Here is a 17,097-nt window from a genome sequence, read left to right as displayed (position 1 = left end):
CAGATCATAAATCTAAAAGTGTATGCATAAACTTTTAGGTCTATATTGTCAATCCATATGTCTTATGCCCATTTTCTCTTTCAGCCCTCCTCTACTTGAATTCTGTCCCCAGAATTCTATCACAATATTAATAACCCCTTTGTTGCCAAACACAATGACACTTTGCTTTTTAGCTATAGACACATGTGGTGACATGTTTACATGCAAAATTTTCTCTTTGTTTTTAAGCATTCTTTGAACTTTTCTCTTTCACAGAACTCTTCTTGGCTTTGCTTTTGTTTCTGTCTCCCTAAATATTAAGTCTTCTCAAGGCTTCTTAAAATACTAGGTGCTCCATTAATATACCCTCTCTTCTTTTGTGATCTTAGTGTTATGCCACTGTTTTTCAAAGTATCTCTAGACATAACTTCTTCACTTACTTGCTATATTAAATCAAATTTGATGGTATCACAGAAATGTCCAATAGATACCACAACCTATACATATTAAAAAATTGAAATTCTCAACATTTCTATCAGAAAACAATTATTTCTCATCTATTATTTCCAGTGGCAAAAGACCACATTTTCATGATTCTAGATGCCAAAGAAAAAGTAAGGGGAAATAAGATTCACTCCAAATTCTTTCTCCCACTTTGAACATAATTATCATTATACATCATAATATAATCATTATTATCCTCTTGTTTCTAATGTCCAAAGAATACTTAAAACTTTATTTTTTCAAGCCGGGTGGTGGTGATACATGCCTTTAATCCCAGCACTTGAGAGGCAGAGCCAGGTGTATCTCTGTGAGTTCGAGGCCAGTCTGGTCTACGGAACGAGATCCAGGACAGGTACCAAAACTACACAGAGAACCCCTGTCTCAGGGGAGAAAAAAAAGGCTTTATTTTTTTCTATTCAAATTGTCCCTGATTTAAACCAAGTTGCTAGCCTCCCCTGCCTGCATTAACACAGCCACCTTTAAGTTTTGTCTATTTTCTCTCCAATAAGATCCTTTCTGGACAAGAAAGTGTAAAAAGATCCCTGAAAGGCAGGAACAGGGCCCATCAGGCCCCAGATTAAAACTTCAGAATGTCTTGTAAAGGGTTCCTTCATTACAGTGTCCTCTAGCTGGTCCTCTGTGGAGCAGATCTCCAAGAAATAAAAGAAACACCGAGGATTAGCTAGGGAAATGACTGTGAACTCTTTGTTGTTGTTTTGTTTGTCGAGACAGGGTTTCTCTGTGTAACAGCCTGGTTGTCCTGGAAGTCTCTTTGTAGAGCAGGCTAGCCTTAAATGCACAGAGATCCACCTGCCTCTGCCTCCGAGTGCTTGGATTAAAGGTATGCTGCAACTTCCCAGCACCTGAGAACTCTTATGCATAGGGCAAGCCTTGCAATGGCAGTACAAGGCTGACATCTATAAAAGGAGAGGGAGCGAAGATAAGTACCAGAGTTTCTCCTTTCAACCCTCTTCTAAGAACATTTTGACTACGTCTGTGGGGATTTTGAACCAAAACTTCCTACTAGATAAGCTCCCCACACATCAGAACAGGCACAAATGTTATTCAGCTACTGAGGCAGTGGATGGTCTGGCTTCAGTGCAAACACACTGGTAAACACAAAGAGAAATAACTGGAACCACTAAGGTGTATTAGTCCTACTTTTGTTGCTAATGGCGTAACACAAAAGACTGGTTATTCACAGACAGCCTTATTTGGGGTCACAGTTATGATCCAAGATTGAGTGGCCACATCTTATGATGGCCTTTTTGGTGGGTTACAAGGCAATAGAGGTTATCACACAGCAACAAGTGCAGTATATGTGTAGATGTCTTAGTGTCTATCCATTTGTTAGTAAAGCCACCAATACCCAATTGGGGAGGCTCTGTTATGATGACCTCATCTAATCCCAATCAACTCCCAAAGGCCATGCCTCTAAACAGCAAAGTCAGATCAAGTTTCCCCTTTTATGATACCTCATAGTGGAAATTTAATGCACATGTGAGTTTTTGGAGATGACAAACAATATGGAATCATAACATTCCGTCTCCAACCCAAGGTTCATGTGCTTCTCACAACACACATTAAAATCTAGGTGTCATGTTTCTTGGCTACCGCAGTGGTCTATGACATTCTTCATGAATTGGCTCTCAATCAGTGCTTTGAGTTAATATGCAATACCCGCCTTTCTCTCATGACATTGGCCTGAACACCCAAGGCTAATTATGAGTTTGAGTTTTGTTCTTATCTTTCCTCTTGCTTAGAAAAGTATCCTCAGAAGAAAACAGAAGTGCTATTTTCTTATAATTCAGGCCAACATATTATAAAAGGATATCTTCATACATTTTCAAGTAGATGCTGGGCATTTGTTACCTTACAATTGAAATCTTTGGAATTCATTTAGCCTCAATAAACTACCCTTTTCCATTCTTGCCCAGTTTACTAGTTCCCTCAAATTATACATCCTATCTCCTTCACAACACTTATATGTCTCTTGCTAATACTTCCATGAACATATGTCCAACTCCCTTCAAGACATATAAAGCTTCTACAGTATGCCTCACCCATTCAGACAAGAACATCATTTGTTAGAGCAAAAATCTTTTATCTGTGATCTTGTTTACTAGAGTACCACAAATTTTAGAAAGGTGGCAGGTACCTAAGCTGTGCTTTATACACATTCCTTGAATGACTGAATGAGTAAAGAATAGATAAAAGTAGAGAATCAAACCAAGTCTATGTTTATTATGAAGTTTTATCAATGCTCACTAATGCTCAAAAATGACTATTGAATTACAATGTGATGAGTATTAAGAAATTCATAGGCTTTGTCCAAACTTTCTAAAAATGGCAAACATTTGAGATGTTTTCAAGGAAATGTAATTTGTTTTGAAATTGTCTGTCTTTTCTAATTTTATGCAAGATTTGCTTTTCACTTGAGTGGGTGGCAAGCACAGTATGAGATTTGTAAAGCTCCTGAAATAAGGCTTGCTTTAGAATTGCAAAGTGAGCATGTTTTATTCATATCTAGTGATCTGGTAGCGTGCAAATAACTGACATAAAACAAATGTGCAGAGCTCAAACCTGTAGTATCAGATCTCAAAGGATTAGTAATGGTGGCGAATAGATAAGAGGAAGAACATGAAGGAGTGACCACACTTTAACAGACAAAGCGCTGATGCCAACACAGCTAACATTTCTGATTAAATAATCTTGATATGATATTCATCTTTATTTTCAAAAACAGACCATTGTAATTGCAGTTGAATTTCACACTAAATAATGTCTCATCTAGGGAATTTTCCCAAATATCCTCTAAACTGTTTTCCTAGAAAATGAACTGAAGATTAATGACTCTCATATTTTATGCTGATGTATTCATGAGTGTTTTATTGTTTAAATGTGTCTTGCTTGTAGAGTCAGTGTGAACAGCGAACATCTCCATGGAAATCCGATCTGTACACTTAACCTCTGATATGTTTTGTTTTGAAGGAGGAGGAAAATGGAGAGGAAGCCCTCCCATATCGGAACAGTGATCCCATGATTGGAACACACACAGAGAAGGTCTCCCTGAAACCCAGCGACTCTATGGATAGCCTCTACAGTGGGCAGAGCTCTTCAAGTAAGGCTGATGCATAAAGGGTGACATCTAGGAAATGAAGCCTGGGTTAAACTAGTTAAAAAACAATGAGTGGTCAGCCTGAGGTTGTTTACCAGATTAAAAACAAAGATGCAGACATTTGATGATAGAGAAGTTGAAGAGGTTGGATAAATGGAATATACATGCAGTTATTGATTGTGGCACATAGGATAGTATACGCTGACATTATAGCCTGCAGGGCTCTTGTGAAAATGCCTCAAAAAATTGTATTGATAATAAAACCTGATGTCAAAATTGTATGCTCAGGAAACCTAGTGTTATCTTGAGTCAAAAGATAGAAAATTATTTGAAATATGGAAGTAAAATTCTGGTTTACTTTTCCTATCTTTCTTCTTTGCTTTTCTCTTTCTCTCTTTGTCCCATCTTCCCTCCTCCCTCATTCCTCGCACTCCTCCTCTTCTTCTACCTCCCCCTTTTCCTTTCTTTATTTTTAAAGATTTCCTGGTTTTCTGCAAAGTGCAAGGCATTTGCCTCAGTTCTGTCATTTGAATTTACCATAAGTAAGTAGAGACCGAAGCAATGACTAATTCCAAAGGCTAGGTATGTCAGGAGTCGGGTGGGAAAGAGGATTGGCACAGAGCTGGAAGGACTGCTGATATTTGTCTACAAGGTCATTACTCAAGATTCAGTCACATGTTTCTGCTACAATAGTTACAAGAAAGTTCTGATGGTGCTGGTTGGTGCCTCATGTCTTTTTAGATGGCAACTGTTATCTTTCCTCCAGTCTCTTCGGGACTTTCAAATGTCACTACAAAGTTTATTTTCCTTTTCCTTTGCAATCAACTACTTCTGTTATTTGAAGATGGCTTCCAAAAAAGCCTGTACTTTAAAAATCCTCAATTATATTCATCTTAGCTGTACAACAGTTATTTTGTGGTGAAAAACTAATGTAGAAACAGTTGAAGGATGTAGTGTGTGTGTGTGTGTGTGTGTATGTGTGTGTGTGTATGTGTTTCAGATTTCATAAGGAACCATTCTGCTAGAAGTTGTAGCATGAATCTTAAAAGGCCTTATCAATAAAATCAAACCTGAGGCCTTGTATTGTGGTGAGGCTGGAAGATCAGAGAAGCAGAACAAGCCATAACCACCTTGCCTTGCGAATTCCTCAGCTGATCCTGTTTCCTCAGACTGGAAGCTTCTGAGTCCTCATCCAAATGGATCTCAGCTGAACTGCATCTCGAAAGCCTGAAAGCTTAACCAGCCTAGTTCCTGGTCTTCATGCCTTATATACCTTTCTGCTTTCTGCCATCACTTCCTGGGATTAAAGGCTCACTTCCTGGGATTAAAGGCATGAGTCACCATGCCTGACTGTTTCCAGTGTGGCTTTAAACTCACAGAGACCCGGATGGATCTCTGCCTCCCAAGTGATAGGATTAAATGCGTGTGTGCCACTATTTTCTGGCCTCTATATCTAGTGGCTGTTCTGTTCTCTGACACCAGATAAATTTATTAGGGTACACAATATTTTGGAAAACACAATATCACCACAAGAAGTTATCAAATTCAAGTTGTGGTACTGAATGTGGGAAGAATTTTATTAGTCCAACCCACAAGGCAAAGCCTGCACCCACACTTTCATCTAGAAGGGAGGCATGGGGAGATAGCGTCCCACTTACATGCTACATTTCTGTTCATGCACAACGTGGAATGTCCTGCAGGACTTTTAGCTCTTTTCATAATGCATCATAGTGAAACTTCAGCTGTTGCCTCCTAGCAAAGGGTCAGTCTGAAGGAGGAAGTGAGGAGACTGAGGGCATGGGAGAAACAGGGAGGACTTTCCATTGGTAACAGAACTGACGCCACATAAAAGAAACGAACTGGAGCAGAAGGGAATGCTTCCTCCTGTTTGCTTCGTTCTGTTTTGTTTTCTTACACTTGAAATTCAAGACCAGAAAGGAAGGGGACCAGAAAACAAGCATACAGGCAGATTAGGATAGTATAGAGTTTCAGATATTTAAGGCAATCTTCCTCTCCACAGCACGACAACCAAAAGTATCACCTCTGTATGTTCTCTCTCATGGTCTTTGTACACAGTCAGAATTCTGGAGAGAATGTTTATTACAATTATGTAAGTTATAGGGAACCCTGAAATGTCATGTGTTGGGCATTTATAATCAATAATAACACATAGTAATTAAACTGTGTCTATCAAATTCTATCTTAGTTTTTTTAGTATGAAATTATTTATCTAAGTCACGGTTTGAACCTGTACCTTGCTCCAATTCAGCGAGTGGGCATTGCTTACTGCCCTTTAAGCTAGATCAGATCATAGAGTTCAAAATGAGATGGTATTGGAATAGAAGTGAGGAGACTATTCAGAGCTATCTCAGAAGAGTGAGCCACTGAGGGAGTTTGAGTAGGAGCTTGATGAGACTGGCATCCATCACTCCAGTTCCAGACAAAATGCAGGAGACTGAGAACCTTCCCTAAGAACTGTGAACCTTTCCTTCACCAGGTGGAGTAACGAGCTGTTCAGATGGAACAAGTAACAGGGACAGTTTCCGGCTGGATGACGACAGCCCCTACTCAGGGCCATTCTGTGGCCGTGCCAGAGTGCACACAGACTTCACACCAAGTCCCTATGACACCGACTCCCTCAAAATCAAGGTGGGCCCACATTACATGTGCTCCTTGATTTGTCCAATGCTAGTTGCACGATATGCTTCTGGGACTACAGGAAGTACGTTCTTCTCATAGTAGGCTGGACTGGTCCCCAATGGGAAGAATTTGAACTTAATGTAAGATGGGGTAAGAGGGATCAGTCTACTGGGGCCATTAGTATAAGACAATACAAGTGCAGAGTCTGTGGGAAAGAGATAAATTGTCTGCATTTTTCTGAACTCTGAAACTCTCAGAGGTGACCAGCAAGACGTGCCCACCTGATTCCAACTAGATTAAAAATAATGGAGCGAAGAGAGGGAGAGAAGACAGAACTAGGGGGCAGGAACCCAGCAGAGCAAAGGCTTGGGGATCCAGACATGGTTGGGCAAATCCAGTTCTTTCTAATTGAGTTGTATTGTGTAACCAGAGCACTTTTCCCATGCCAAATTTTACCTTACAACAAATTACCCTTGGCTCTGAGGCTTCAAATAACACATATTAATTCAATCACAGTTTTTGTAGGTCATAAACCTGGGTATGGTTTAGCTGTTGTCTTCATAAGAATACCCCTTGCCTAAGTCAGGCTGCCAGCTTTATTATGAACTCCCTAAGATTTGAAGTCCTTAAAGCTCCCATGTGTTAGTAGAACATAGTTTCTTACACATCCCTATGAAACTATGCCTATGTGCCATTAAGGTGATTTTCTGGATCTCTCATAGAACACAATAAAGATCCCACAGTTCCTGAGGAAGGAAACCTTCTTTGCCTGGGTCACCTGTTAACTTTGTTGAAATGCAGAAGTTTAAAAGTTACAAGGTACAAGACCAAAGTGTAAAATCTGACAGGAAAGACCAAGTGAAGAACTGCCACACCTAGACACCTGTTAGAGCTCCTAGGGAGATTGCTGGTCTCTTAGGTGGATAGCATCTGGCCTGTTATTTCATTCTCTCAGGGAAAAGTGCAAACACCTAGACCCAAACCCAGAAAGCAGACAAGTACACATACTATACCAAATCAGAGAGATCATATCTTTCAATCACAATCATACTCAATTGTATATTACTATAGCAAATAAAATTTGTGTTTCATGTTAATCATACATTTATAGAATTGTATAAAAATATAGATTTAAGCATAACTTTAAGGATAGAGCCTTAAAAGTATCAAATATTGGGACCTATAGCATCTCTTTGGCATGTAAAGTTGTATCTCAAAAGAGTAACTATGATTCTTATTTGAGTAAGTATGACTCATAAAATAGGCATGTATTTTCCTAGAAATGAAATTTCCTCATAAAGAAATATCCCCAGGAGAAATTTTATTCTTGCCAATAATTGCATTCTACAGATAAATGTAGTCCTAGATATGAATACACAAAATGCTATTTGGTTTGGCCATGTCAATCTGCCTAGTTCATGCTTCATTGAAAACTTTGTTGTGGATTTTATTCTGCATAATATCTCCTTTTCGTGTTACCATAAATTTTGGGGAATCCCAGTGAGGTCACAACATGTTACCTGGGAAATTGAGGTCCTTACATAAAGTTCTTAGTGCTATTAATAAAAGAATTAACAATGGGCTCAAAATTGAGGAAAGTTTGATTATAATTTAAAAGAAAAAAAAAAGCACAGCAAGTTGTAAGTCTCCCCAGCTACAGAGAAAGACATGGCAGTTGCATAAGTTCTGCATGGAGGCCACCCACATGGCAGAAAAGCAGCCACTTCTAGAGATGAGCCCTGCAGAGAAAGAAAGAAGGCAAAGCATTAGGGAAGGCACATTTAGAAAAGAGATAAGAGATGAAAAGGAAAAGTTATGCTTTTCTGAGTGATTCAGACAGACTTGAGGAATTGTCTGCAGCACTATAGGAAGGTGACAGTTCTAGGGAGTGATAGCTCTTTAGGTCACTAACGGGCTCTTTATTTATTTCTCTTCTGCCTCGAGCACAGCTTAAGGTGAAGCCACTTCCTAGTCCTTTAGCTAGATGATTGGCCAGACCAAACAGATTAATCCTTTTATATTTCAAGTACCTTGAAAAGTTAGGTTGCCACCCAGCCCAGAAAGATAGTTTTCCCCATTACTTTAGTTTGATAAAAACAGTTTACATGGACTTATTTTATACCGTAAATAAACTATATTAGAAGAGCTAAAATCATAGGCAAAGTCTGAGTGTCTTTCTTCCCTTTTAAGAGAGCATGTTTAAATGATGGTTGGTTGATTTGTTCCGTATCGGTTTAGGAGGGGGAATAAAACGGGATCCTTTTTAAGCTCACAAAACTTGAGTGTGAGTTCTGAGACCATCTTAAACTTCATTTAGGCTTGTGAAAGATCACTTATTATCACTGTTTCTCAGCACTTATAGCAATAGTCTGATGCCCCATACTATTTACCCAATATATTTAACATGTATACCATGTATGTTGCTCTGCAAATGTAAGTTAGTGAGTTACTATGGTAAGGAAAAGAAAAGCCTGCTGGTGTTTTCTTTGCTCCATAGTGAACACTTTCACTGAAGAAGTGAACTCACATCTATTTCTGTAGTCTCTGAAGACCTGTAGCACAGTACCTTCCTTCCTCGAAAATTTCTACAGTTATGTTCTTTGTCTATATTAACCAAAGCATCGTGGTGCTTTGGAATTTGACTTGTGTTTGGTTTTGTCCTTAGAAAGGAGACATCATAGACATTATCTGTAAAACACCGATGGGAAACAACAGCTGCAGAGAGACATTGGTTAATAGAAAAAAACAACAGAATTAAATCAGCCTATATACTTCAAGGATGTGCTGACCTCAAGAATGGAAACCAGGGCATGTGTTACGTTGGGGACGAGGTTTTGCTTTTGTTTCTGCAGGAGAAGATAAGCTGTGGTACCATCAAAAACTGATAAAGGTTCGATTTGAACAAGAGAGACCTCTTAATTAGAAGAGGTGATAGTTCATCAACCAACATGACCATCCAGTTTAAACTCACTTATACCATTAATACATGCCTTTCATTTAATCAGATGTAACTTGGCCAAAAGGGGACCTCCCCAAAATTAGTCTTGGGAAGGGTTTTTGTTTTTGTCTTTTAGGAGAATGAAGGCTAAGGAATCTGAAGAACACTGGACAAATGAGACAACTGGAAAAAAAAAGGACAAATCATCTGTCCCAGGAAAAAGAGTAAAATGGCCTATTGGTATATCATCTACAAAATTTCATAAATCTTTTCTAAATGTTTGTTTCTGCTCTTCTCTAAAAAATTAATACTCTTAGTCTTCTTGTAGTCCCAGTTCAATTAAAGCTCCAAGCTGATTTTGGAGTTGGAGAATGGCTCTCTCCTCCTTTAAACTCAAGCATGTTGTTAAAAAGAAAATGAAAACTCCCTGTATCATACCAGAAGAAGAAAGAGCCATCTTCTGACATGGGACAGGAAGAAAACCAAATTAATTAAGGGACTATTCTATTACTAATCTCAATTCTTGACTCTATTCTGATTCTTTAAACTTTTCTTAAAGTATGAATTTATATCAGAATTCACAAGATATATATATATATATATTTTAAACTTTGTGAGATAATAATGGTCATATGAGTACTAATTAATTTAGAGAAAAGGCTTCGATTAGCTGCCTATACATGTCTTTGTGTTCGAGTCTCTTTTCAGTTTTCTGCAGGAAATCACGGCCAGGCCTAACATCAAATGAAATCTCCAGGAAGAAGATGGGGCCCCACAACGACAATTCCACGTGGAAAATAATATCACTAAGCTGACAAACATCATCTACAGATCAGCTTTGGACTACAAAGTGCTTAGAGCAATTCTGAGATGGCTAGCTGAGATGATCCAGTTTCAAAGACTGCTTGAACAAGGACTTGAGATAAACCCTGAACTTTGGCATTATGGATAACAAAGAATATAGTTATCTTTCCTAGAATTTGTCAATTAACCCAAAATTTTTCTTTTCAGAATAAAGATAACTTCGCCCATACCCAGCAGGAAGCAATTTTAAGAATTCGACGCCCACATTCCCAAAGGGGTGGTGTGGGGTGGGTGGTTTTTTGGTCTTTTTATGGGTATTGGGTCTGGGATAGTTTTCATTGTTTAGGAGGGTTGGTTACAAGTTGTTGTTAAGGGTTAGGTAAAGGGCTAGGCAAAAGGTGCTTGTTAAAAAAAAAAAAAAAAAAAAAAAAAAAAAAAAAAAAAAAGACAATTACTAGTTTTAAATATTTTACATTCAATTGGATTGTTTTATATTGTATACAAATTATTATTATTGAGATTGAGATTGTTAGAATATACCATATACGTATTTCTAATCTTGTTCGAGATATTGTATTTATACCATTCATTTAACAATGTAATTGTAATTTGCTAATCCTTGAATGTTAGTATTACCAACTATTAGGATATATAGAAATGAAAATTAGTGGTTAGACATTACAATTGAACTTGTAGTCATATTAGGTGTGTTGTCAAGATCAAACAGATATATTTTAGATAGACAGGTCATCTTCAAACCCTTCAGAGATCTACAGAATATGGGCATTTAAAATGTTTTAATAACTTAAGAATTTTTCTTTTTTGCTATGACTATGAGACATGACGGCTCCTGGCAGTACCAATCTACTTCAGAGAAAATATGGGCATTGAAGGAAACTGCATATGGAACTAACTTTCATTGTTGCAAAAGTCAGCCACTGGACAACAAAGTATCCTTGAATCAACTGCTGACAAACAGGACAGACAGGACATGAAACCAAGGACTACCAATTCTTGCCAAAACAAGTGTGGTTGTGGCTTTAACAAAAGGCATCTTCTGAAGCCAGGACAATATGGCACCATCCCTGAAGTGAATGACCTTTGCAATCTGTAAAAGGTACCATGTCCTTTTCTTTGAAGGCAGCTGAACAGGGAGTGGGCCAATGGCTTCTGATGTGCAATGGAACAGCAGATGAAACAGTTATTCTTGAGGAATAACTAAGCTCACCTCTCTCAATAGTAGAATGGCGTTTAATAGAGAGATGTGGAGAAGAACAGGATGCCAAGATGAAGCCACATATACACAGCCAAGAAAAATGGACAGCTGAATTGAAAAGACATCAATAATTTCCAGAATTTAAAATCCTGAATCATGACATGACACTAATGGAATTCAGGTGTTTCTGGTACATGGACTGCTCTCACCAAATGTGAGGTCAAACTGTTGACCTTGTATACATCTTAGTTCACAAAAGAGTCTGTCAGATACGCTAAGCCTGTAGGCTGAAGATGATGCCCCAACACTGTGGAGAAACCTCAGGTGACTGTCCAGGCAGCTGGCTGTTTCTGTCAACTCACATTTTTTTTTTTTGGAAGCTGCTTGCATGCACTTCTTGTTTTTATTTTTTATTAGGTAGTATTATTTCCTTCTTGGGTCTCTGAGGGAATTGAAGATCAGTTAGTTATAGTAATAATTATCTTTGTTAAGGATTTCAGAAAAAACTCACTAAGAGCTGTAAGTGTATAAATTTGAAAGACGTTATAAGACAGTTCCGTTAGCTATGTAAGTTAGGATAAAAAGTGAATCAGGTACATTCTGGACTTACGAAAATAGGATAGATAATGGAATTATTTTCTCTGAATTTGTCAATTACAAATGGACTAGACATTGTTTAGGTATTTATTGTTTGTATATATGGTATATATAGTTATTGTACTTTTGTATGTAGTTTTTCTTATATTAGTTATAACTTTTTCCTTTTTTCTTTTTATTAAAATAGAAAAGGGGAAATATAGTGATATTTTATTTGTATTGAAATGTGATTTTATTTGTATGTCAATAAAGTTGCCTTGAGGTCAGAGCAAGCCAGAGCAGAAGCCGAGCAGTAGTGGGGCACGCCCTTAATCCCAGCCCTTGGGAGGCAGAGCTAGGCGGATCTCTGTGTGTTCAAGGACACAGCCAGCATAGCAGACACACGCCTTAAATTTCAATACCAACCATAGAAGACCTGGAGGTCTGTACAAACAGGCAGTGACGAGGAGGTCATGTGGCTGGGTTACAACCAATGAGGGAGGAGAACAGAAAGTCTTTAAATAGACAGGACGCACAGAAGTAGGTCTCTTGCGGAGAGGAGGAACCGCAGAAGCAGTGAAGGGTAAGGTTTTCTGCTTTGGCTCTGACCTCGTGGTTTTTAACTCTGCAACTGGCTCTGTGTTTCTTATTTAACAAGCAGGATACATCTACAGTAGGATGTTCTACATTCTTGCATCTAAACTGTTTTCACCAAATGCAGGATACATAAACAAGGAACTTCCCTTAAGCATTCAGGAGAGTGGAGACCAGCAGGGAATCAGCATAGGCAGGACATCTGGTCCAGGTTGGCAAGTAGGGCAGCAGTTACACAACTTGGGAGTTCCAGGGCCCTACAATTGGCAAGAAATAGAAACATTTGATAACACTAAATAAATACAATTAGACCCAAAAGATACGAATAAAATATTCCACAACAATGGAAAAATACACATTATTAAAATTCAAGGGAAAAACACTCAAATAAAAGTGGACAAAGGTTTGAACACACATCTCTTCAAAGAGGATATACAAATGGTCTCATAGTACAGGAAAGAACACTGAATAACACCAGACAGTAGAGAGATGCAAATCAAAAAGGCATGAGATGTTAATCCCAACCAAATGGAACAGCTAGAGTTAAAAGGAAAGATGCTGAGCAGGAGGGAAACCTAAAACTGGAATGCACTGTGGTAGGAATGTAAAATGGTATATATGGTTGAAAAAATTAGTTTATCAGTTCCTCCATAAAAGCTCCTGTAGAGTTAAAGGCAGAGTTATGAAATGAGTCAACAATTCCAACTGAAAAAGAAAGTTCATGTCAGAGCATAGACACAAAGGTTCTTAGTAACATTATTCACCACTGTCAAAATGAAGAAGTAACCCAAATCTCCTCCACTGATGAATGGGTAGAAATCTTGCAATGGAAAATTACTTAGGTTGGGCAGGAGTCTACTACTGCTACCACAAACAGATGAACCTTGGAAACATTGTTCTGAAGAGAGAGAAGCCAGGGATGTGGTGACTTCATACACTGAAATTTCTACTTTTAAAATTATGAATCTGGACTAGAAAGACTGCTCAGTGATTAAGAGCATAAACTACTCATGGTGAGGACCCAAGTTCATTTCCCAGCACCTATGTTTGGTGACTCACAACTACCTGTAAATCTAGCTCCAGGAGATCTGACACCATTTTATGACCTCCATATATATCTATATTCCTGTATACATATTGCCACACAACCACATGGACAATAAAAAAATTTTTAAATGATAAACTTCCTAGTGTACTGTGTCTCAGTAGACATGATGCAAAATATTCCATGTACTTCAATTTAATTCATACAGAATGTGTTCTGAGCCTTGGGAATTTTAAAGCATTTCGAATTATTTCATTATGTACAAATGTATGTTGAAATGAACAGGTCTGTGCCACCAGATTGTGATCCTGTCTTATGTGTCCATCAGAACCATCCAGGGAATTTTAAAATCTGTTTATGTTGATGTAGAACACAGTCTTGGCAGTAGACTTTTTTAAATCTTGATTTTTGTACATATAGCAAAGTTGAGAATATATGGCTCTTAATCATGTTCAGTCTAAACGTTTAGCCAAGCCAGTGACTTATTTTAATATTTCATATAAATGTCAACCACAGCTGTTCAATATATCCCACATGAATTTCAAATCTAAGCAGTCAAAAAGAAACTTCTTTCTAAACCCTGTGTTATACCACCATTCATCCTCATAATTCACATGCAGTCAGTCATTCAGTCACAGCAAATGTTAGCATTAAAACCTGTTTAATCCCTGTATTCTCTTCTTTTCATCCTCTCTACCTCAGTGTTTACTTACATATGCATACATACAATCAATTACAATATCATCTTAAATAACCTTTATCATTCCATACTTATCTCTTTTAGTCTATTCAAAGGCTGGTAGAGATTCTACAATCCCAACGTGATGATTCAACACCCCAGTTTAAGAATCCTTTCTTTCTTCCTACATACTATCTGGATGAAATCCAAGCATTCATTCAGACTGACTTAAATGGTCCATTTCTACCTAATCCTCCAGTCCATAAATTTACCACCTCTGCCTCGTTACCTTACCCCTTACAGTCAGCAGATGGCTTCCACTTTTTCCATGTGATCTAGGCACATGATATTTGAACGACCAACGGCTTTTTTCTCTTCTCTAGGACATTCACACCAATCTTTGCTGAAGTTTTTAGCCTTTGAGACTTAGCTCAGTTGTTAATCTTTTCTGAAAAGACACCCTTGGATACCCTCAGCGCAGATTAATTTCCTGCCATGTTTTCTCATGTCACCCTAAGAATTCTCTCACTTGCAAAAACTGTGTTTATTCTTACAAAACTGATAGCTCTCTAGGGCAAAAATTACAACCTCTGCATCACGTAAAGAGAGAGGATTTAGTAAGTAATTAATAACCTAAAATGCCTAATCAAGAAATGGTTAGCTTCACTGATTTTTTTCAGATTATATAAAACATCATCAGAATATGATTACCATATATCATTATAATTTCTATTTTAGAACAATATACAGTTGTATGAATGCATATATTCATGCACTTGTTTTTATTTTGTGTGCGTATATAGATAAATATATTCAACTATACATACCTGTATACACGATCAGTGACTGTTGATGGTTCTACCGAACATTTGCATAAAAGTGATACTTACTAAGAAGAAACTCAGTTTTGAGTGCTGATCTTTCCCCAGATATTGGCTGTATCCAGCCAGCCACTAAGAAAGTATATCTTCTGACCTTGGCCAGGGCAAGCTGAATGTGACTTCTATCCTATGTGATGGAGCCAACACTCTCTATTGTACTGTGATGCTAGATTGCATTTGGTAGATTAAATTCACTGTGCTTTACTATGTTTTGAGTTTATCATAGCATTGACATGGACTACTCCTTAACATGGTATGAGCAGGTACTGGGGACAACCTGAACAGAAACATGGAATACTTTAATAATGGCTCTCTACAGCATGAGCATATGGACATTTCTAATTCGGGTGGTTTATGTTTTGCATTGTGAACATGCTATCATTTACAATGAAAATAATTTTTAAAACGCACACTAATCTAACTTTGTTTGGTTGGTTCTCTTGTCAGATTCTCTCCCCTGTGATTTGCAACTTCTGTTCTTCTGACTCTCTATTCCATCACTGAATTAGTCCCAGAACTCTACAAACAGGCTGGAAATTGCCCAGAAAATGAGAAATCTCAGGCTCCTGCCATTGGTGGAGATTTTGGAAGCAGGTACATCTTGGAGGGATTCATCCTTTTTGCCTCCTCTACATCATAGCACCTGAGCCTGTTACTGGTGCTAAAGTATAATTAATTTGTAGTGACCTAGAAAGTGAGTTGAGTATTTTGAACTTCTCATGATTTCAGCCATTAGGGTCGTCACTTCCAAATCATAATTAACTACCTACAGGCCATATAATATGAAAGAATATGCTAAAGAGGAGGAAGAAGAAAATGTTAAGAAGAATTTCTTAATCCAGTGCTAAGAGAATTTCCATATAAATGAAGTGAAAAGACTATATTAAATCTCAAATACATACTCAAGAATAATATTTGTACTTTGTTTAAACATTTACTTGAAATTATAATTACATTTTCAGAGTAGCAGTGATTCATTGAGAAAACAGTCCTAATTAAAGCAATTAGAACTGTGCTAAGGATCACAAAAGATTCTGGTATCATTTCATAGTGAGGCACATTATTTTTCTGATTAAAATATTAATCTGAATGAAGCTCATGAGCATTAAATCTAAATGTCATAACTGAAATATATTTCCATTGAGAAGTGTTTCATATTTATAAAATTTATAAAACATTACTTGGCTTTTTTTATTCATGCTTTAACTCACAATATGAACCAATACAAGACAGAAAATGTTAGAGGAAAAAAAATGGAAACATAGACTGATTAGTAAATGATTTAGAGGGCCTAAGAAGATAAATCTTAATGCCAGCGCTGGTGAATCTGATCAACAGTTCAGTTCATACATTCTCCAAAAAGTGGAACTTTTACAACTGAATCTGAGCTGAGAACAGGAGGATTGTCTAGGAAGCAATTAGACCAAACCAGGCATGGTGACACACAGCTCTACTCCCTACACGTGACTGGTTGAGACAGGAGAATTGTTGAGAGTTTGAGGCCATATTGGGCTACTTAGTGAGCTTATGGTGCTATTCTACATAGTAAGATTTTGTCCCAAATGAATAAATAACTATATTTCTTCTGTCATACCACTCAGCAGAAGGTCTGTATAATTAACCACAGATTTGGCTAAGAGTGTAAGAGAAATTTTCGGTATTGGAAGGTGTCAATGCCAGGCCACTGAATCAGGTACTCCAAACAGAATTCACAGTAACCAAGTAAATCTCTACACATTGACATTTAAATTCCTATTAGTCCTCTTGGGTAGCATTAATGATGTTGTAGCCAGACTTAAATCATCCAGAATTTCTAAAGGTCTTAAATTACAATCCCAAGTGGTATAGCTTGATAAAGAGAATTTGTCTTTCTTTAATTTCCACAGCTAAAATAGACAGTATTATTTGGGGCTATGGAGATTGCTCAGAGATTAAAAGAGAACACTGTCCTTGTATAGGGCCAGAGTTTGTTTCCCAGCCACCACATCAGGTAATTCCTGATCATTGGTAACTTCAGCTCCAAGGGTTCTAATTCCAGGTCTCCTCTGACACATAGACACACAGACACACAGACACACACACACACACTCACACACACACACACACACACACACACACACATG

General features: G+C 37.7%; 1 protein-coding gene across 1 annotated transcript in view; it reads left to right on the top strand.

The window, feature by feature from the left end:
* Positions 1-17,097, top strand: part of Samsn1 (SAM domain, SH3 domain and nuclear localization signals 1) — a 56,220-nt gene that overhangs the window by 23,351 nt on the left and 15,772 nt on the right. The window contains exons 4-6 of the mRNA XM_036203445.1: positions 3,475-3,604; positions 6,099-6,250; positions 8,907-8,958. Coding sequence (XP_036059338.1) covers positions 3,475-3,604; positions 6,099-6,250; positions 8,907-8,958 — 334 coding nt within the window. The remainder of the gene's footprint in view (positions 1-3,474; positions 3,605-6,098; positions 6,251-8,906; positions 8,959-17,097) is intronic.

Source organism: Onychomys torridus, chromosome 12 (assembly GCF_903995425.1).
Source record: "Onychomys torridus chromosome 12, mOncTor1.1, whole genome shotgun sequence".
NCBI lineage: Eukaryota > Metazoa > Chordata > Mammalia > Rodentia > Cricetidae > Onychomys > Onychomys torridus.
This window is presented reverse-complemented; position numbering and strand designations above follow the sequence as displayed.